Raw genomic sequence first — 22,468 nt, forward strand, 5'->3', positions numbered from 1 at the left:
ACACCCTACTGGGACACCCTACCGGGACGCCTTACTGGGACACCTCCTACTGGGACACCCTACTGGGACACCTCCTACTGGGACACCCTACTGGGACACCTCCTACTGGGACACCCTACTGGGACACCTCCTACTAGGACACCTCCTACTGGGACACCTCTTACTGGGACACCTTACTGGGACGCCCTACTGGGACACCTCCTACTGGGTCACCTCCTACTGGGACGCCCTACTGGGACACCTGCTGCTGGGACACCCTACTGGGACACCTCCTACTGGGACACCCTACTGGGACACCTCCTACTGGGACACCCTACTGGGACACCTCCTACTAGGACACCTCCTACTGGGACACCTCTTACTGGGACGCCCTACTGGGACACCTCCTACTGGGTCACCTCCTACTGGGACGCCCTACTGGGACACCTCCTACTGGGACACCTCCTACTGGGACGCCCTACTGGGACACCTGCTGCTGGACGTGCTGCAGGAACTCGCCGTAGGAAGACCCCGCCTCCGACCGATCCTCCACCAGGTGCTGGAAGAAGGTGCTGTTAGCTGTAGCATCGTCCCTGGGGGAGGAGGGAGAGACGTTTCAGGGGGGGTGAGTGTTTCATTGTGTGGAAACCTGAACAGTGTTTCCTGTGTGTGGATCTGGAGCAGGGCTTTGCTGGGGGGGGGGGACTGAATCTACCTTAGTCTGTCTCTGAATCGAACATCCGCTTCCCCCCGACGTCATCCAGGCTCACATCAGACCTGACGGCTAACAAAGCTAACAGCTAACAAAGCTAACAGCTAACAAAGCTAACACCACTGAGGAGCTCAGACAGGAAGTGGTGAACAATGCTCCTCTGTGGAGCCGTCAATCAGCGACTTCCTGCTCTCTGTGTTTACACTGGAAACGGTTCCTGTGACCGACACCCACATTCCAGTTTATGGTGAAACCGGCCACGCCCATTTAAGGTGAAACCAGCCACACCCCCTCGTGTCTCTTTCCTGTCTGCCCTTTCAAAGTAAGATCCACCTGATGGTGAGCAGCAGTGTGAACCTTCATGGGGGGTTGGACAACACGCCCCCCCAGACGGGACCGGTGTGTGGAAGCGTCACTCACCTGACGACGTGGAGGGTGGAGCTGAAGGCTCGGTTGTCCTGCAGCCAATCGATGAAGGCCCTCACACGCTCCGAGAGGGGCGTGTCCAGCTCAGGAAGGTGAGTCTGCAAAACGACAGAACAGACGTGACCAAGAGCTGTGGGGGGGTTAGGGGCGGGGCCAGCCGGGGGGCATCATGTGATCAACAGGCTGGGCGGCGGCCACCATCACACACATCTCATTCAAACGCCACACACACTCCGACATAGGGCAGGGTCAGAGGTCATCTTACGGACCATGTTGGGGGGCACTGAGGCGTAGTCGGGGCAACCCAGAACGTCACGGATGAACATGTGACTGCAGCGTCTCCCCACCCAGAGGTAAAACACCTGAAGACCAACAGAGTCCACGTAGAGGGTTAATTATTATTAAATTATTATCAATTATTCATGAGGCAAACGACCTTTACTAAAACGGACCAATGAAAACCTCTGGAGGACCCCGACCCCCCCTCTGGGTGTTTTCCCTTACCGGGCCACAGTCCATGAGGTAGGCCCCATCCCGAGAGAGGGCATCGGCCGACAGGCGGACCAGCGGGGGCTGGGGGACCACGGCGTCGTTCAGGTGCAGCGCCCCCTGCAGGTGGGACACGTGATGACATCCAGCAGTCCGCACGCCCCTCCAGCCCCGCCCCCGGCCCGGGGGCCTCCTACCTTGTCTGACAGGTGGTCCAGCCGGTACAGGTCGGGGTGCAGCGACTTCATCGCCTGCGGCAGCGGCGTCGTCTTCAGGTCACACATGGCGAAGACGCGCTCGTCCACACGCGTGTTGGAGCCCGTCCGAAGCGCCGTCTGGAAACACATGTGGTCATGTGACCGTGTCGTGTGTGTGTATGTGTGTGTGTGTATGTCAGTGTGTGTGTCAGTGTGTGTGTGTGTGTGTGTGTGTATGTGTGTGTGTATGTGTGTATATGTGTTTGTGTGTGTGTGTCTGTGTGTGTGTGTGTGTGTGTGTGTGTGTGTGTGTCTGCGTGTGTGTGTGTCTGCGTGTGTGTGTATGTGTGTGTGTGTCTGCGTGTGTGTGTGTGTGTGTATGTGTCTGTGTGTGTGTGTGTGTGTCTGCGTGTATGTGTGTGTGTATGTGTGTGTATGTGTGTGTGTATGTGTCTGCGTGTGTGTGTGTGTGTATGTGTGTGTATGTGTGTGTGTGTGTGTGTGTGTGAGTGTGTGTGTCACCTGTTTGAGCAGAGCCAGGATGTAAACAGGAAACAGGCTCATGGCGGCTGGGAGCACGAGCCCCCCCCCCTGCAGGTTGGACACGCTGCTCCTGTAGGCCCCCACCAGATCCACCACTGCGTTCACCAGGGCATCCCGGGCATCCGACAGGCTGGACGAGATCGACCGGTCGATGGCTGGGGGGGGGCAGAGCGACAGCAGTGAGCTGCGTGACAACAAGACGGAGGTCCAAGTAGGACACCCCTGCAGGATGATGCCCCTCCAGGAAGACGCCTCCCCAGAATCAGAAGAACCAGAATCAGGAAGTGGTTTCCCACAACAGGAAGTGGGCGGGGCGTCGGTGATTTAAAAGGTGAAGCAATAAGAATAAAAATATAATCTCTATTTACCGTGAGGGTGGGGTTAGGGTCAGGGTGGGGTTAGGGTTAGGGTGGGGTTAGGGTTAGGGTGGGGTAAGGGTCAGGGTGGGGTTAGGGTTGGGTTAAGGTTAGGGTGGGGTTAGGGTTAGGGTGGGGTTAGGGTTAGGGTGGGGTTAGGGTTAGGGTGGGGTTAGGGTGGGGTTAGGGTTAGGGTCAGGGTGGGGTCAGGGTGGGGTTAGGGTTAGGGTAGGGTTAGGGTGGGGTAAGGGTCAGGGTGGGGTTAGGGTTGGGTTAGGGTTAGGGTGGGGTTAGGGTTAGGGTGGGGTTAGGGTTAGGGTGGGGTTAGGGTTAGGGTGGGGTTAGGGTTAGGGTGGGGTTAGGGTTAGGGTGGGGTTAGGGTTAGGGTGGGGTTAGGGTGGGGTTAGGGTTAGGGTTAGGGTTAGGGTGGGGTTAGGGTTAGGGTAGGGTTAGGGTGGGGTAAGGGTCAGGGTGGGGTTAGGGTTGGGTTAGGGTTAGGGTGGGGTTAGGGTTAGGGTGGGGTTAGGGTTAGGGTTAGGGTGGGGTTAGGGTTAGGGTGGGGTTAGGGTGGGGTTAGGGTTAGGGTTAGGGTGGGACGATTGTATTGAAAGCAGAGCTGAAGTCCACAAACAGAATCCTGGCTTTGGGTCCTGGGGAGTCCAGGTTCTGGAGGACAAAGTGTAGCGCCAGGTTTACAGCATCGCCTACGGATATGTGGGCTCTGGATGGGGTCCAGCCAGCAGACAGGTGAGCCTCCCCCCCCCCCCCCCTCGGGACTCACCCATGTCAGCCAGCAGACAGGTGAGGGCCTGCACGTCGGCCCCGGCGTAGACGTCACTCAGCTGGGAGACGACCGGCAGACACAGGGTGTGGACCCGGATACGCCTCTTCCCTGAAATACAGGACACACCCACTCAGGGACCACAGGACACACCCACTCAGGAACCACAGGACACGTCCACTCAGGAACCACAGGACACGTCCACTCAGGAACCACAGGACACGTCCACTCAGGAACCACAGGACACGTCCACTCAGGAACCACAGGACACGTCCACTCCTTCCATTACACAACTACAAAAGCCCCCCTTGACAAGACAGCTTTGAACCCAATCACACCTGCAGGACCTTCAACAAGAACGCCTCCACGAGTGAACCAGCCGACCACAGGTGTAGAGCAGTGGTCATGTGACCCTACCTTTGCTGGAGGTGTAGAGCAGTGGTCATGTGACCCTACCTTTGCTGGAGGTGTAGAGCAGCGCCGCCTGGAAGCAGGCCAGAGACGAGTCGGCCAGCGAATCCTCGATGGACATCTGGACGGCGAAGGCGGAGTCGGGGTTGACGTTGGCCAATGACAGCAGGTCGGTGGAGCGCACAAAGAAGTTCCCGTGGAAGGTGTGGATGGACAGACCTGACAGGAAGCAGAGGGGGGGTGAGCAGCACTCGTGGCGGCGTACCGGACCCCCCCAGCGCTACCTTTGGTGCAGCGGATCCTCATGACGGCCTCGAAGCCAATCTTCCTGGTCAGGTAGCGCTCCAGGTCCCTCTGGAAGCGCTCCAGCTGAGCTGGGTTGTGGGCGTGGTGGAAGGACGGGTAGAAGAAGACGCTCCCCGCAGAGAACCTGGAGATACACGCTGGGGACGGGGGCAGAGGATCAAGGGTCAGGGGGGGCAGGTCTGGTTCAACATGAACCCGAGTCATTTAGAGCAGAAACATCAGGTTCAGCTGTTAAATCAGTTTCCTGGACACCGGGACAGCGTTAATAACGGACAAACACCTTCTGTTCCTGGAGTCACTGTGGAACCATTGGACAAAGAATACAAGAAGATATACTTTATTTATAAATATACTTTATAGATATACTTCATTTATCCCAAACTGAAATTTAAACGTTTCCGTCAGGAAGAATACAGAGATTAGAGGCTGCAGGACGGATGGAGGCCATGGATCATATTTAATACCATCATCATAACGTGCACACATGGAAGCTAGACTAAGGGCAGAAGTGAACATCTGTGAGCAGCGGTATGGTTTCATGCCAAAACAGAGTACTACAGATGCAGTATTTGCTTTGAGGATGTTGATAGAGAAGTACAGAGAAGGCCAGAGGGAGCTGCAATGTGTTTTTGTAGATCTGGAGAAAGCTGATGACAGGGTGTCCAGAGAGGAACTGTGGTATTGTATGAGGAAGTCTGGAGTGGCAGAGAAGTATGTTAGAGCGGTGCAGGACATGTATGAGGACTGTAAGACAGTGGTGAGGTGTGTGTAGGTGTGACAGAGGAGTTCAAGGTGGAGGTGGGACTGCATCAGGGATCAGCTCTGAGCCCCTTCTTGTTGCTATGGTGATGGACAGGCTGACAGACCAGGTTAGACAGGAATCTCCATGGACTATGATGTTTGCAGATGACATTGTGATCTGCAGTGAGAGCAGGGAACAGGTGGAGGAGAAGCTAGAGAGGTGGAGGTTTGTCCTGGAAAGGAGAGGAATGAAGGTTAGCCGCAGTAAGACAGAGTACATGTGTGTGAATGAGAGGGACCCAAGTGGAAGAGTGAGGTTACAGGGAGAAGAGATCAAGAAGGTGGAGGATTTGAGGTACTTAGGGTCAAGAGTCCAGAGCAATGGAGAGTGTGGAAAAGAGGTGAAGAAGTGTGTCCAGGCAGGATGGAACGGGTGGAGGAAAGTGTCAGGTGTGATGTGTGATAGAAGAGTTTCAGCTAAAATGAAAGGAAAGGTGTACAAAACTGTGGTGAGACCAGCGATGTTGTTTGGTCTAGAGACAGTGTCCCTGAGGAAAAGACAGGAGACAGAGCTGGAGGTAGCAGAGATGAAGATGCTGAGGTTCTCTCTGGGAGTGACCAGGATGGATAGGATCAGGAATGAGTACATCAGAGGGACAGCACATGTTAGAGGTTCTGGAGATAAAGTCAGAGAGGCCAGACTGAGATGGTTTGGACATGTCCAGAGGAGAGATAGTGAATATATTGGTAGAAGGATGCTGAGTTCTGAACTGCCAGGCAGGAGGCCTAGAGGAAGACCAAAGAGGAGGTTTATGGATGTAGTGAAAGAGGACATGAAGGTAGTTGGTGTGAGAGAAGAGGATGAGAAGACAGGGTTAGATGGAGGACACTGATTGGCTGTGGAGACCCCTGAAGGGAAAAGCTGAAAGGAAAAGAAGATAATAACGTGCACACACACACACATACACACACACACACACACCCATTTTGAGGGGGCGGGGTCTTACCCAGCGAGGCCAGGTCGGCGTACTGAGAGCTGAGCAGGAAGAGGTCGACACCGATCTGCTGCCCTGAGCAGTCCAGAGACAGCTTCTTGTAGAAGTCTGTAGCCGGGCCCAGGTGCTGCACCTCCTGGGGGGGCGGGGGGGGCAGTGAACAAGAACCCTCTGTTATCACCAACATATCATCATCATCATCATCATCCTCACATCCTCATCATCATCATCAGGTACGCTTTGTGCCAAAGGAGGCTGATCAGATGGACAGATCTTCCTCTCACAGGAGCAAACACGTCTGCTCTGGCAGATCAAAACCAGAGTCCAGCTGACAAAGATTAATTAACCGTTACAGCCCTATGAATAAGCCCCCGTGATCAGATCACATGTTTTTAAACCATTCTTAACAAATAAAGTCTGTCATGTGGATTGCTGTCTTCATGTTTCCGTGTCAGTATAGATGTGAAACTGTCTTCTGGTCTTTAGTTGGAGCCGATTGACCCCAGAAAAGCAGAGATATGATCGTTTACATTTGATCTAAGACAAGAGGTTCATCGTACAAACGGTGATGCATGTATTCACGTGATGCAAACATGTACCGAGATTCATGTATTTCACGTGGCACTGTGTTTCATTTTGAAAAACTCCTTTGAAGAGTAGCAAAAGTGACACAAACTGTATATAATAGTTATGTTAGAAGCTTATGACAAACTTTCTGGAGTTCAAAATCAATTCGATGAGCATGTTTGTGGTTTTTATGTGCAATAAAATACAATTTTTCCATTTCCAAATTTGAAGTGTGTCTATTTTGCCCCAATATGTCAATATAACAAGTTATAGGGAAATAAAAACCATCTCTTCATGTAGCTGAAGTTGTGCTGAAGATAAACATACCAAACATGTGTTGTTAAATCATTTTAAGATGGTAATAGAGACAAATATCAGAAGTACCAAAAAACGTCCAAATAGGTCAGGGGTGTAGGGGTTAAGGAAGGTTTGGGTGAAGAAGAGCAGCTTTTGGCTCAGCAGCAACCATGGATCCCATTATGGATCCGTGATCAGATCCGTGATCAAGGATCTTATCATGGATCTGATCATGGACCCATGATCAGATCCATGATCACGGCTCTGATCACGGATCCGATTGTGGATCCTGCTCAGTCCTCTGAAACACAGACGACACCGGCGTCCCGTTCTGACCTTGGTGCCGGCGCGCTGGTTGGGGTCTTCCCTGGACTGCAGCGCTCCGGCGCCCAGCGTGGGCAGCTGGGTCTGCAGCACCGTGACTCGGCCCCCCGTAGGCGACATGAGCTTGAGGGCGGCCTGCAGCGCCGGGCCCAGGGCGCTGTGCGTCTCCTTGCTCTGGCTGAACAGGACGGGCAATGAGGTCAGCAGGTCCTTCACCAGCTGGGGGCGCCAGAGAGAAAGAATGATGGGGGGGACGGAGCGGCGGCTGGAGCCTCTGGCTGGAGGAGGGACACTTACCTCCTGGCTTTCCTTCAGGTTGACCATCAGGCTGTCGTGAGACGGGATGAAGACGTCTGGAGAGGAAACAACAACGCTCAGAGCAGGAGACACACCTGTCCTTAGCCCCTCCCCCCACCTGCTGCTACAACAAAAATCACCTGAGACGATTCAGCCATCAGAGGAACGCGAGCAGCGGCTGCTCAGACAGAACAATTAACTTCCTGTCGCTGATTGGCTGGAGCTGAAAACAAGCAGCTCATTGGTTGGCTTCAGGCTAAATGTCCTGAGGATGAGGAGGGTGCCCCCCCCATGGCTCTTCTGGTGTCTACACCTATGTCTATTTGCTGACAGGGTTTGCAGACCTTATTAGAGGCTGTTGCTAGGTAACTGTGTCACAGGTAAAGACTGCTGACTCAGCGTACCATCGATGTCCGACACCACCAACATCTGCGGCTGGGACAGCCCCCCTTGTAGGTTGTAGAAGTGGATGGTGCTGTCGAAGGTGAGGAAGCCCACCCTGGTGCGCGCATCACCCGGCAACCTGAAGAGCATCAGCAAAGCGTGAGAAGCAGTGAGGTGGAGGCGTGGCCACCTGCGGAGCAGGTCATGAGGGGTCACTCACTTGTCCAGGTTCTCCAGCAGCGACGCACAGAAGTATTGCAGGTAGCCCGACTGCACGGCATTGTGGGACACGTCCAGAACAAAGAGGTAGGCCGAGGGCTGGGGGGGTCGCAGCTGAAAACACCAGAGAAAACTGTGTCACACGGTTTGGTCAGACTTTATTGCCCTCTAGTGGACAAACCCCTCACCATGTAGTCGGAGGAAGCGATGAACTCCACGGTGGCGTTCTGGACCTCGGGTCTCTTATGGGGCTCGCCGTAGGACCTCGTGACCGGGTTGTACATGAACTCATCAGGAACTGAACAGGAGGGGGACAAAGAGGAGCCGGGCTGAGTCCCGCCCCTCAGTGAGGACCTCCTGAGCCAGCAGGGAGCAGGGGGGACCTACCGTCGTTGACCCGGTAGCAGAGGTTACACTTCCACCGGCGCTGGTCCAGGAAGGTGACGAACGGGTTGATGTAGGTGCGGCAGGAGCGACAGCGCACAATGGTGTTGGACGTGATCACGGGCAGCTGCTGCAGGGGGCAGACGGGGCAGATATGAGGGCAGAGCTTGATGGGCCACACCCCGTCTGTTAGATTGGCCGCTCCAGCACACACCTGGTGCTGGGGGGTCTGGGGGTGCTCAAGCACTGTAGGCGTGTTCTTGCTGGATCTGCTGGTTCAGCTCTGTTTCACTGAAGGATTCAAACCAACGCCTCCCCGTCGCCTCAGACACAACATGTGACCGCGCTCCGCTCCCTGACGCCTCACTTCCTGTCACTTCCTGTCTCTGACATCCCTCAACAACACGTCCACAAACACACACTCAGCTCCTGCTCTGTGTGTCTGTCTGTGTGTGTGTGTGTGTGTGTGTGTGTGTGTGTGTGTGTGTGTGTGTGTGTGTGTGTGTGTGTGTGTGTGTGTGTGTGTGTCTGTGTGTGTGTGTGTGTGTGTGTGTGTGTGTGTGTGTGTGTGTCTGTGTGTGTGTCTGTGTGTGTCTGTGTGTGTCTGTGTGTGTGTGTGTGTGTGTGTGTGTGTGTGTGTGTGTGTGTGTGTCTGTGTGTGTGTGTGTGTGTGTGTCTGTGTGTGTGTGTGTGTGTGTGTGTGTGTGTCTGTCTGTGTGTGTGTGTGTGTGTGTGTGTGTGTGTGTGTGTCTGTGTGTGTGTCTGTGTGTGTGTGTGTGTCTGTGTGTGTGTGTGTGTGTGTGTGTGTGTTTTCTAGGGCCTGTACACATGAGTCTAAGCTAAGAGTGGAAAAGGTAATTTCCTAAGGGGATCATTAAAGGTTCTTTGTTCTTCTAACCACATCAATATAACCCAGAGTTCCCTTGGATACAACCAGCAGCAGCTGGAGGCGTTGTAGACTCACGCCCTACCTGTAGGTCTCTGAAGGGGTGGAGCAGGAGGCCCAGGGGGAGTCTGGCTTTGTTGAGTAACGCCTGGCTCTGGGGGACACTGGTCAGGGTGCACCGGAATGTCCTGATGGGGGTCATAGCGAGACAAGTGAGACCACGAACTGGTAACCACCCCTTACAGACTGAACCAATAACTCACTGCGGACTGCAGTTGACCTTCTTGAGGGCCAGGCTGAGGTTGGGTTCAGGGGCTTCCAGTGGCCTGGGGGGCAACAGGTTCCTCTCCTGCAGCAGGTTGACCGGCCTCAGCACCTCCATCTCCAGCTCTGGGACGCCGCTCAGCCCCCCCAGGGCAGCAGAGAGCTGGGACAGGTTTGGGAACGGCTGCTGGAAGGAGGGATGGGATCAGACGGAGAGTCAAAGAAGAAGGAAGACAAGCAAAAGACCAGGAGAACCGCTGAGGAGAACCCCAGAGGGACCCTAAGCCCAGCGGGACCGGACCCCAAAAGGAACATTAACCAAGAGGGACCCAGGACCCCAGAGGGACCTGGACCCCAGAGGGACCTGGACCCCAGAGGGACCTGGACCCCAGAGGCAGGTACAACTCTGCACCTGCATAGACAACATGAGATGAGCTCAGATCGACCGAAGCGGTGGCCTCACCTGGGAGAACTGATTGTAGCCCAACGGGCTGTAGGGGGCGTGACCAGGGGAGGAGTCAGCATGGGAGGCCGGCCCCTGCTGATAGGCTGGAGGCATACTGGAGTACCCGTAGCTCCCGTAGGACCTGGTCTGGTTGGAGGGAGGCACTGGATCTTGGTGGGACAGAGCTCAGCGTTAAAGGAGGGCGACGATGGGGTAAAAGGTAAAGCAGGTGAGGTGTTCCTGTACGACCAGAGCACACCTGGATAGCTGCCCCCTTCCAGAGAATCATAGCTGTTGGGCACCGGAGAGGCGCTGCCAGTGGAGGAAGAGGAGGTGTCACCACCTGAGAGACCCAGTGAAGAAGAAGCAGAGATCAGAACACCGGCAGGAGGACCAGATCAATGAGACCAGAAACAGAACCGTGTTTGGAGGTGAAGGTGTGGTCAGGGAGCCTCCTAAACATGGAACACACGGGACAAACACGGAAAAGGAGCACGGCTGTGGACCGTCGTCTTCATCAGCCTTCCTCCTCACACTGGCATCACAGACACGCCCACACGGACCATTGGTCAGCGACTCCTCGTGTTCATAACCTCTGACCTCTGAATATTATAACGGTATGATTGTGACAGGACCTGCAGTGGACACCACTGGTCGTCATGGAGACATGCTCCTGCGAGACTGACAGCAGAGAGCCGACACCCGTCTCCAGACCGTCCTGCAGGACACACATCATGGCTGCCTCACTCGCCCCTACGCCCCATCAGAACCGGATTGTCCCAGTGGGATTATCAGGGCAGGGCTTCTGAATGGCAGCGATAATCCGTGAGCCTGAGGGGAGGGGCCGACACCAGCAAACCAGGACGCTACATGCCTCTGGCAGGGAGCTCATTGGACGGGATGCGATCCAATTAGCTCCCACTAAAGCGGCACACTACCAGATTATCTGCTCTGGAGGAAGAGGATGATTTTAGCCTTCCTCCTCCAGCATTCTGGGGACGACTGCCCCCCCCCCTCTCTTTGTGTCTAGTGACCCCCAACGTGAAAATACTGGTGCAACAAACACAAGATCTGTCAAATCCCCACGGCCTCCCTGAGTTTGATTTAGAAAACACCACAGAAGCACTCCTGCAATAATCACCTCTCAGGCTACACAGGCTGAAGCTACACAGGCTGAAGCTACACAGGCTGAAGCTACACAGGCTGAAGCTACACAGGCTGAAGCTACACAGGCTGAAGCTACACAGGCTGAGGCTACACAGGCTGAAGCTGCACAGGCTGAAGCTACACTACCTAAAGCTACAGAGGCTGAGGCTACACAGGCTGAAGCTACACAGGCTGAAGCTACACAGGCTGAAGCTACACAAGCTGAAGCTACACAGGCTGAAGCTACACAGGCTGAAGCTACACAGGCTGAAGCTACACAGGCTGAAGCTACACAGGCTGAAGCTACACAGGCTGAAGCTACACAGGCTGAAGCTACACAGGCTGAAGCTACACAGGCTGAAGCTACACAAGCTGAAGCTACACAGGCTGAAGCTACACAGGCTGAAGCTACACAGGCTGAAGCTACACAGGCTGAAGCTACACAAGCTGAAGCTACACAGGCTGAAGCTACACAAGCTGAAGCTACACAGGCTGAAGCTACACAGGCTGAAGCTACACAGGCTGAAGCTACACAGGCTGAAGCTACACAGGCTGAAGCTACACAGGCTGAAGCTACACAGGCTGAAGCTACACAGGCTGAAGCTACACAGGCTGAAGCTACACCTGTTCGTCTGTCTGCTGTCAATGACATGACGACAACATTGTCAGCAGGTAGACGTGTTGGACAGACATGAACACAGACAGAAAGACGTGAAGAGAGACAGGCAGACGTGGTGACAGACAGACAGAGAGACAGAGGGACAGACAGACAGACGCACCACAGACGGGTCTCCTGCTCCACAGACAGGCACATGGGGTGTCCCACCACCAGACCAGGAAGACGACCTCTGACCTCCAGCAGAGGACAGGACAACCCACTCAGACATTCAGATGGATTGAACACAGTACAGATGGCTGTTGGGGGGGCACACCAATGATTTGGGGTTGGGGGGGCACACCAATGATGGGGGTTGTGGGGGCACACCAATAATTGGGGGGGGGACACCAATAATTTGGGGTTGGAGGGCACACCAATGATGGGGGTTGGGGGCACACCAATGATTTGCGGTTGGGGGGGCAAACCAATGATGGGGGTTGTGGGGGCACACCAATGATTGGGGGGGGGCACACCAATGATTTGCGGTTGGGGGGGCACACAAATGATTTGGGGTTGGGGGAGCACACCAATGATTTGGGGTTGTGGGGGCACACCAATGATTTGGGGTTAGGGGGGCACATCAATGATGGGGGTTGAGGGGGGCACACCAATGATGGGGGTCGGGGGTTGTGGGGTGGACCTGGGGGGTGTGGGGTGGACCTGGGGGGCGTGAGGGGGACAAAGCGAGAGCAGACCTGCTTCCTCATCCTCCTCCTCCTCCTCCTCGGAGCTGGATGAAGAGTGGGCAGCGATCCGGCCCTCGCTGGTGGGGGAGGCAGAGTTAGCTCCACTATTAGCGACGTACGGGTACTGCAGGCCTGTTGGGAGGGGGGGGGGTGAAGAGGGACATCAGAACAGCATCACGTGGGGTGGGTGGCAGCAGGCTGGCCGCAGCGAACCTGAATGAAAGTCACGTTTCTGGTAAGGCACCCTGACACCCAGGTGGGCTTCTACTCCTGAGCCCACATAAAGGTTTAACACCCCCCCACCGGGGAGGGGGCTGTGGCGCACAACCTGTGGTGGCATCCCGTCCAATCAGGACTCCAATCAGGCTGGATAAGCCAATGAGAACAAACCAAGACCCTGAACCTGAACCCGAGTCCACCAGCTGCTCAGCTGACCAATCAGCACCAACAATAGCAGCAAACCCTCACACACACACACACACACACACACACACACACACACACACACACACACACACACACACACACACACACACACACACACACACACACACACACACACACACACACACACACACAACAGCGTGTCTCTGGGACACCAGTTTTACACACACCTTCATTCAACTAAAATATTCACTATTTTTCCATTTCTCCACCTAAATTTAGAACCCGTAAATCTCCATCATGTTCTGATCATGAGAGTTTCTGGTCACCAGACTCACCTGTGTGACTCACCTGTGTGATTCACCTGTGTGACTCACCTGTGTGATTCAGTCTGATTAAAATCGACCAATCAGCAACAGGTGTGCTGGTTCTAAGCTGCAGTGAGAGAGGAGTTAGTTCGACCCCCCAGAGAACAAGAAGAGTCCTGTTGGGTTTGTCTGTCTGTTAAAACGTTTGGAACGTCTGCTGGTGGGATTAAGAGATAGACTAATGAAGGGTGATTGATTGATTGATGTGGGCGGCACAGTGGTTACCGCTGTCGCCTCACAACACGGCGGACCCGGATTCAAGTCCTGCTCTGTGTGGAGTTCTCATGTTCTCCCGGTGTCTGTGTGGGTTCTCTCCGGGTTCTCCGGCTTCCTCCCCCCTCCATTAACATGCGCTTCAGGTTGATTGGCCGTTCCAAATTGCCCGTAGGAATAAGTGTGTGTGTGCGTGGTTGTATGTCTTTGTGTGCGGCTCCGCGGTGCACTGGCGTCATGCCCAGAGTGTTCCCCGCCTCACGCTCTATGCTGCCGAAATAGGCTCCGGCTCCCCGTGACCCGCTGCGGCGGATGTAGCCGTGATGATCTGAAGATGACTGACTGACTGACTGACTGACTGACTGACTGACTGACTGACTGACTGACTGACTGACTGATTATCACCACGCCTCAGAAAAAGATTACAAAAGGTGGAGAAAACCCAAGTGACAATGAATAAAAAACAACCAAAAGTTAATGAAAAAAGAGACAGATATTACTACAGATTCTACTACAGATTATACTACAGATTATACTGCCTATAATACTATCGACATTACTACAAGCAAACCTTGGTTTTCAAACACTTTAGACATCGAACAAATTGGAATTCGACAAAATAATTCAGAATTTTTTTTCTTTGTAGTCGAACAAAATTTGGAAGTCAAACATGAAACAAACACAGTAACATCCTCCTCCTCCTCTCCCTCTCCAACATTCACGTATACCAACTGCTCACCACCACAAAGGTAAAAATTAGTGTCTTTATTGTGCTTATGCATTAACTGTAATGTGCTTTTTATTTTAGTTTGCTGTATTCAATAATTGTTCACTTAATTTGCGTTCCATTGCCTACGGTACGAGTTACGGTACCGTAAACTTCTTTCCAAGGGACGACGGTAACTCGTACCTTAGGCTAACCCGATTACGTCCATGTTTTTTTTTTCTTTCTTTCTTTCTTGTGTTTGCTTATTTCTTTTATATGTTTCATTACTATACAATTTGATACATAAATGATATTAGGAAATAACATATGTTGAAAAAGGTCGTTTTCTAGCGTCTTGGAACGGATTAAGACCATTTACATTAATTGTAATGGGAAATATATATTTGGAATTCGAACAAATCGGTATTCGAACAGCCTTCAGGAACGAATTGTGGTCGAAAACCGAGGTTTAACTGTACAGATATTAATATAGATATTACTACAGATATTACTACAGATATTACTACAGATATGACTATAGATATGACTATAGATATGACTATAGATATTACTACACATAATACTGACAGATATTACTACAGATATTACTACAGATATTACCACAGATATTACTGACAGATATTACTTCAGATATTACCACAGATATTACTACAGATATTACTGACAGATATTACCACAGATATTACTAGAGATATTACTACAGATATTACTACAGATATTACAGCAGATCTTACTACAGATGTTACTGCAGATATTAATGACAGATATTACTACAGATATTATTGACAGATATTATTACTGACAGATATTACCACAGACATTACTAGATATTACTAAGGATATTACTGACAGATACTCCTACAGATATTACTACAGATGTTACTACAGGTATTACTACAGATATTATTGACAGATGTTACTACAGATATTACTACAGGTATTACTACAGATATTATTGACAGATATTACTGACAGATATTACTACAGATATGACTTCCGATATTACTATTACTATAGATATTACGGACAGATGTTACTACAGATATTTCTGAAAGATATTACTGACAGATATTACTGACAGATATACTACAGATGTTACTACAGATGTTACTACAGATATTACTTCAGATATTACTATTACTACAGATATTACTGACAGATATTACGACAGATGTTACTAGACATTACTTCAGATGTTACTTCAGATTTTACTACAGATGTTACTACAGGTATTACTACAGATATTATTGACAGATGTTACTACAGATATTACTACAGGTATTACTAGATATTACTTCAGATATTACTATTACTACAGATATTACTGACAGATGCTACTACAGATATTTCTGAAAGATACTACTGACAGATATACTACAGATGTTACTACAGATGTTACTACAGATATTACTGACAGATATTACTACAGATATTACTGACATATTACTGACAGATATACTACAGGTGTTACTGCAGATGTTACTACAGATATTACTTCAGATATTACTATTACTACAGATATTACTGACAGATACTACGACAGATATTTCTGACAGATATACTACAGATGTTACTATAGATGTTACTACAGATGTTACTACAGAAATTACTTCAGATGTTACTTCAGATATTACTGACAGATATTACTACAGATGTTAATACAGATATTACTACAGATATTACTACAGATATTACTACAGATATTACTACAGATATTACAAAACGGTGCGAAGGTTCATGGTTCAGTGTCCACAGGAGAAAATTTGAATTAAAGGCATGAAAACTATTGAATGAAAAAAAGGTCTAAAAAATTTTTATATCTTTATTTCTTAAACGGTTTTTCAAATAACTACCAGGCTTTAATAATATGATAAAACTAAGATTTAATTTTACTATTTTTTTCATTTTACTTAAACAGTTATGATGTTATTAATAAAAACATTTGAATAAACTTTTTAGTTTTTTTATTGATCTATTGTCTACACTCAATCCTCACGTTTCTTCTACCATATATTCTGTTATTACTGTTAGGATGCACTCAGTTTATTGACGCGCATCCCAGACAGACACACACAGACACACACACACACACACACACACACACACACACACACACACACACACACACACACACACACACACACACACACACACCCTTCCAGCACCAATCAGATCCCTCTTTTGCGCGTGTTGTGTTCAAATGTCCTCGTTACCTTGGTTACGGTCCGGTGAGGAATGGGCTGAAGTGGAGGTGGTTCCTGAGTGGGGCGGGTCTGCACCTGCGCTGCTGTGGGCGGGGCCGCCGCTGTGGGCGGGGCCGTAGGGGCCGTAGCCCCCCCGGTGGTAGCGCTGCTGGTGGACTGTGGGTCGGACAGAAACACATCAGAACCGTCAGGTGAGACCTTTAAGCCACGCCCCCTCGGGGCGGGGCCCAGCAGACGTTTTAACCCCTGACATACCTGTGCTTCCCTGACCATTAACTGTTGGCCCCAGGTGACTGGGAGGAGCCACACTGTACCCAGAATGCAGTGCTGCTGTGGGGGCCGGCTGACAGCTGCTGTACTGATGTATGGATACACCCATCTGGGTGGGCGGGGCTCCAGGCGTGGGGGTGGCCTGGGAGGAGCAAAGGGTGCCATACTGGCTGGTGCCGGGGGCAGATGGGTAAGAAACGATGGGGTAGGGGGGCGCTCCAGGACCCCCGGTGGGGGCAGACACCAGAGTGGGCTGCTGCTGGTGGGTGGGGGCTGGGGGGGGGTAAGACAGCTGTCCATAGTGGGACCCTGCAGTGTCGTAGGTGGGGTACTGCTGATGGGGGGGGTACTGGGCGTTTGGGGGGGCCGGCGGTCCTGAGGGGGGGGGGGTGGCGTAGGCCGGATGCCGCTGCTGATGCGGGTACTGGGCGTTTGGTGGGGGGGGTGGCCTTGAGGAGGGGGAGCTGGAGTACAGGGAGGGGTACTGGTGGGGCGCTACATCATGCTGATGGTAGTAGTTTGTCATCGGGGCTTTACTGGGGACAGATGAGTGGGGGGGGACTGTGGGGTAGCTCTGCTGTAGGGGGGGGGCTCCATAGCAGCCGGTGGGGGGGTACACCGGCTGGTGGGTCTGTGAAGGACCTGAAAAGACAGGAAGTTGTTCAGTAACGCAGTTCACACACACACACACATACAAAACCTACACACACACAACCTACACACATACACACACACACACACACACACACACACAACCTACACACACACAATCTACACACACACACACACACACACAGAAACACACACAGACACACATTGACACACACACACACACACACACAGATACACACACACAACCTACACACACACACACACACAGAAACACACACACAGACACACACACACACACACATACACACAGAAACACACACACAGAAACACACACACACACAGATACACACACACACACACACACACAGACACACACACACACACACACACAGAAACACACACACACACACACACAGACACACACACAGAAACACACACACACACAGAAACACACACACACACACACACACAGACACACACACACACACACAGAAACACACACACACACACACACAGACACACACACACACACACAGAAACACACACACACACACACACACACACAGACACACACACACACAGACACACACACACACACACACACACACACACACACACACACACACACACACACACACACACACACACACACGCTGTCACACACTTGTGCTTCATCTTAGCTTGAATGCTATCTAGATTAGCGGCTAACAGCTAACGGTTAGCCTGTTAGCTTCTGACCGGCAGAGCAGAAATACCTCCAGTGGTTTTAAACGTCAGATCAAAGCAGCCGACAGCGAAGAGCACGCAGCTAGCATCCTAGCGCTAGCCCCGCGGCTAACGGCACCGTCCGGCCCGCCTTACCGTTCTGACAGCGGGCCGCCGGGGCCCGGCTGGAGCCGCCGGAGCTGTTCCGGTTGGTGGACCCCGGTGACGACATGACTCGGCCGTCGAGTCGTTAACCCCGCGGACACACAGCGGGGCGAACACCGCAGCCGAACCGTCTTCACGTCCGTCTCCGCCCCGGGAACGGGAGCTGCCAGGCTCCTGCGGAGTGAGTGGCCGGCCAGCTCGTCAGTCTGCTCGGCTGAGGACTGGCAGCGGCCCCGCAGCGCCACCCTGTGGACAACCTGTGCAAGTGAAACGCTTCCTGAAGGCGTTTAATCCAAACACTAAAATCTATCATCTGTGGAAATCTGCGCACTTTACCCTACATCTCCTTGTTCGCTTCGCGTCTCCCGGTTTGGGATGAATGCAGTAAATATCTGGTTAAAAATTACAGACATGCATATACAGTATTAAAAAAATTGTCCCTCTCACCCTTGTGGGGTGGTATCTGTGTTTCATCCTCCAGCTCGGGTCCTCTACCAGAGGCCTGGGTGTCTGAGGGTTCTGTCAGTATCTTAGCTGTTCCTAGGACTGCGCTCTTCTGGACTGAGATGTTGAACACACTCTTGAAGCCACTCTTCCAGTCTGGGGATCACTGCCCCAAGTGCTCCTACTACCACGGGGACCACATTAACCTTAACCTTCCACATCTGTTCCAGCTGTTCTTTCAACCCTTGATATTTCTCAATCTCTTCGTGTTCCTTCTTCCTGATGTTGGCGTCAGCTGGAATCGCCACATCTATCATCACTGCTCTCTTCTGCTCTTTGTCCATCACCACTATGTCCGGTTTGTTAGCCAGCAGCTGTTTGTCTGTCTGGAAGCTGAAGTCCCACAGGATCTTAGCATTGTTGTTCTTAACCACCTTTGGTGGTATGTCCCATTGGGATTTGGGGACTTGTAGTCCATACTGGGTACAGATGTTCCTGTACACTATCACAGTTACTTGGTTGTGCCTCTCCATGTATGCTGAGCTGGCAAGCATCTTACACCCTGCAACCACATGCTGGACTGACTCTGGGGCTTCTTTACATAGCCTGCACCTTGGGTCAGATCTCTCTCTCGGCATCGCAGTCTCGGAAGACCATATATATCTTGAGCCAGGGACGTTAGGGTTTGCTGCAGCTTTTGCTGTGGCTGAAAAGACCAGTGTGGGAGAGGCAGACTCGGCCGCAGGTGACACACTTGTAGGCCGGTCCCGGAGTTTTGATGGTGTGGCGTTTTCCGGTTGTTTTTGTATCCTCCTTGTCTTCTTTGCTTCATTCTGTTGAGCCAGGGTGGATTCATATGACAGCAGCCCATTACAGAGTGCCTGCTGCCACTGAAGGCGGTCCTGTGCTACATCCTCCCATGTGGCAGGACTGATGTTGTATGACTTGAGGTCGTGCTTGCAGACGTCCTTGTAGCGTAGCTGAGGGCAACCAATTGATCTCTTGCCAGATGACAGTTCTGCATAGAGGATGTCCTTTGGGATACGACCATCGTCCATCCGTCGAACATGGCCCAGCCAGCGGAGACAACGCTGCCTCAGAAGAGAGTACATGCTGGGGCGCTGCCCTCTCTCCAGGACTGCTGTGTTGGTGATCATATCCTGCCAGGTGATGCCCAGTATGCGTCTAAGGCAGCGTAGGTAGAAGCTGTTTAACTGCCGCTCTAGGTGGGAGTACAGGGTCCAGGATTCACTGCCATACAGTAGTATACTGATGACACATGCTCTGAACACCTGTACCTTTGTGTGGAGAGTAAGCTTTCCATTGTTCCATACTCTCTGTGAGCTTCCTGAAGGTAGAGGCAGCTTTACCGATGCGGCCACTGAGTTCAGCATCAAGGGACAGGTTGTCAGTAATGGTGGATCTGAGGTAGGTGAAGGTGTTTACGGCTTCCAGTGTGTAGTTGTTGATGGTGATAGGGGGCGGATCTCCAGTGCCTTGACCCATCGTCTTGGTTTTGTTTAGACTGATGGTCAGGCTGAAGTCCTGACAGGCTTGGGTGAAGTGGTCCATGAGGGTTTGCAGTTCTTCCTGGGAGTGTGCTACCACTGCTGCGTCGTCAGCAAATGACATATCCTGTATGACAAGCAGCCTGACCTTTGCTTTGGCTTTCAGACGGGCAAGGTTGAACAGGTTGACGTCTGTCCTTGTGTGAAGGTAGACTCCCTCAGTCGCTGCACCGTAAGCTTGGCGCAGGAGGAGGGAGAAGAATATACTGAACAGGGTAGGCGCCAACACGCATCCCTGCTTGACACCGCGGCAGATTCTGAAGGGGTCTGAGGTGGACCCCTCAAACTGGATGGTGCCTTCCATGACAGTGTGAAAGGACTGGAGGATGCAGAGGAGTTTGGGGGGGGGCAACCTATCCGTTCGACCAGCTGGAAGAGGCTACTCCTACTCACAAGGTCAAAAGCTTTTGTTTGGTCGATGAATGCCATGTAGAGTGGTTTTCTTTGCTCTCTGAAATTCTCCTGTAGCTGTCTCAGAGAGAAGATCGTGTCGGTGGTAGACCTTCCGGCTCTGAACCCTGCCTGAGATCCTGGATAGATCTTCTCCGCAAGAACCTGGAGTCTGCTCAGTGCAACTCTGGCGAAGAGTTTGCCAGTAGTGCTGAGAAGAGAGATACCACGATAGTTGTTACAATCACTCCTGTCTCCCTTGTTCTTGTACAGGGTGATGATGGTGGAATCCCTCATGTCCTGTGGAACAGCACCTTTGTTCCAGCACAGACAGAGAAGCTTGTGAAGTTTGTCGAGGAGAGCAGGCCTCCCGCATTTTAGGAATTCGGCTGTGATACCGTCACTGCCTTCTTCTTTTTCTTTGACTTCTTTGACTTTTCAAGCGCCTTCAACACCATCCAGCCCCGGTTCCTGAAGGACAAACTGACCTCCATGACTGTGGACCCCTACCTCGTGAGGTGGATTACAGACTACCTAATGGACAGACCCCAGTACGTCCGTATGGGGGACTGTTTGTCTTCTATGGTGACCAGCAGCATGGGGGCGCCACAGGGGACCGTGCTCTCCCCCATTCTCTTCACCCTCTACACATCAGACTTCAAGCACAACTCGGATACATGCCACATACAGAAGTACTCCGACGACACTGCGATAGTGGCATGTATCCTGGAGGGTGATGGGGGGGGGTACAGGGTATTGGTGGCTGACTTTGTGGAGTGGTGCCAACAGAACCAGCTCCAGCTCAACGTCTCCAAGACCAAGGAGATGGTGCTGGATTTCCGGCGGGCACCTCCCTCTCCACAGCCAGTGATCATGGAGGGCAGTGAGGTGGAGGTGGTAGGAAACTGTAAGTACCTGGGACTGCAGCTAGACAGCAGACTGGACTGGTGACTCAACTGGGACTGTGTGTACAAGAAGGGGCAGAGCAGGATGTACTTCCTGAGGAGGCTGGCCTCCTTCAACATCTGTCCTAAGCTCCTTCTCATGTTCTATCAGTCCGTAGTCTCCAGTGTGCTGTCATACGCCATTGTGTGTTGGGGTGGGGGGGCCAGGAAAAGAGATATGGACCATCTGAACAGACTCATCCGTAGAGCGGGCTCAGTGGTCGGGCTGAGCCTGGACTCTGTGGATACGCTTCTGGAGAGCAGGACCATGTCTAAAGTTAAGGCTATCATGAACAACACCAGCCCCCCCCCACACACACACCACCTTCTCCCAGCAGAGGAGCACCTTCAGCGACAGACTGCTGTCACACAGCGCCTCCACAGAGAGGCTGAGGTCCTCCTTCGTGCCATCAGGGCACGATGGAGGACCTCCTCCTTCGTGCCTCCCCCCCGCTCAGGAAGAGCGGGGGGGAGGTGGGAGGTCAGCACGGGGTTAAATGGATTTAATTTAATTTTATACTGTTTATATTTTAATTTTATACTGTTTATATTTTAGTTATAGTTTAGTATATAAGTCCTGTTAGTGCTGCATGTGTCTGTTAGTGTAGTGTCTGTCCTGTGATGTCAGTGTTTCTTTTTCTCCTGGTGTTTTTTCAGTATTTATTCGGTATGTGATGCCTGAGCAGTGAATGTGTACAATTTCCTCCGGGATTAATAAAGTATCTATCTATCTATCTATCTATCTATCTATCTATCTATCATCTGCCTGGTGATTTACCGTTAGTTAGGCTGTCAATCGCTTTGCTTAGCTCTTCAGCTGTTGGTTCCATGTCCAGCTCTTCCATTACTGGTTGATGCTCAACATGACAGAGGGCTGCATCAGATATAGTGTCGCTGGCATAGAGCTCAGAGTAGTGTTCTACCCAGAGTTTGAGTTGTTTCGAGCAGTCAGTGATGATTTCACCAGCTGGGGATTTCAGT

The 22,468-nt window shown here is 51.8% G+C and overlaps 1 protein-coding gene across 1 annotated transcript; it reads right to left on the bottom strand.

Moving 5' to 3' along the window:
• Positions 1 to 433: 433 nt before the first annotated feature.
• Positions 434 to 16,923, bottom strand: sec24b (SEC24 homolog B, COPII coat complex component). The gene is made up of 24 exons (XM_068324918.1): positions 16,645 to 16,923; positions 16,399 to 16,545; positions 12,503 to 12,625; positions 11,929 to 11,997; positions 10,263 to 10,346; positions 10,022 to 10,173; positions 9,558 to 9,745; positions 9,380 to 9,482; positions 8,412 to 8,538; positions 8,213 to 8,322; positions 8,026 to 8,138; positions 7,826 to 7,944; positions 7,422 to 7,477; positions 7,137 to 7,343; positions 5,949 to 6,072; positions 4,179 to 4,337; positions 3,940 to 4,113; positions 3,484 to 3,594; positions 2,326 to 2,501; positions 1,804 to 1,941; positions 1,622 to 1,726; positions 1,387 to 1,479; positions 1,112 to 1,215; positions 434 to 572 (listed from the first exon to the last, which is right to left on the bottom strand). Exons 1-24 carry the CDS (start codon positions 16,766 to 16,768, stop codon positions 458 to 460), a joined length of 3,021 nt encoding a protein of 1,006 aa, XP_068181019.1. The 5' UTR covers positions 16,769 to 16,923; the 3' UTR covers positions 434 to 457.
• Between the last annotated feature and the right edge of the window lie 5,545 nt (positions 16,924 to 22,468).

This window comes from Antennarius striatus, chromosome 10 (assembly GCF_040054535.1).
Source record: "Antennarius striatus isolate MH-2024 chromosome 10, ASM4005453v1, whole genome shotgun sequence".
Taxonomy (NCBI): domain Eukaryota; kingdom Metazoa; phylum Chordata; class Actinopteri; order Lophiiformes; family Antennariidae; genus Antennarius; species Antennarius striatus.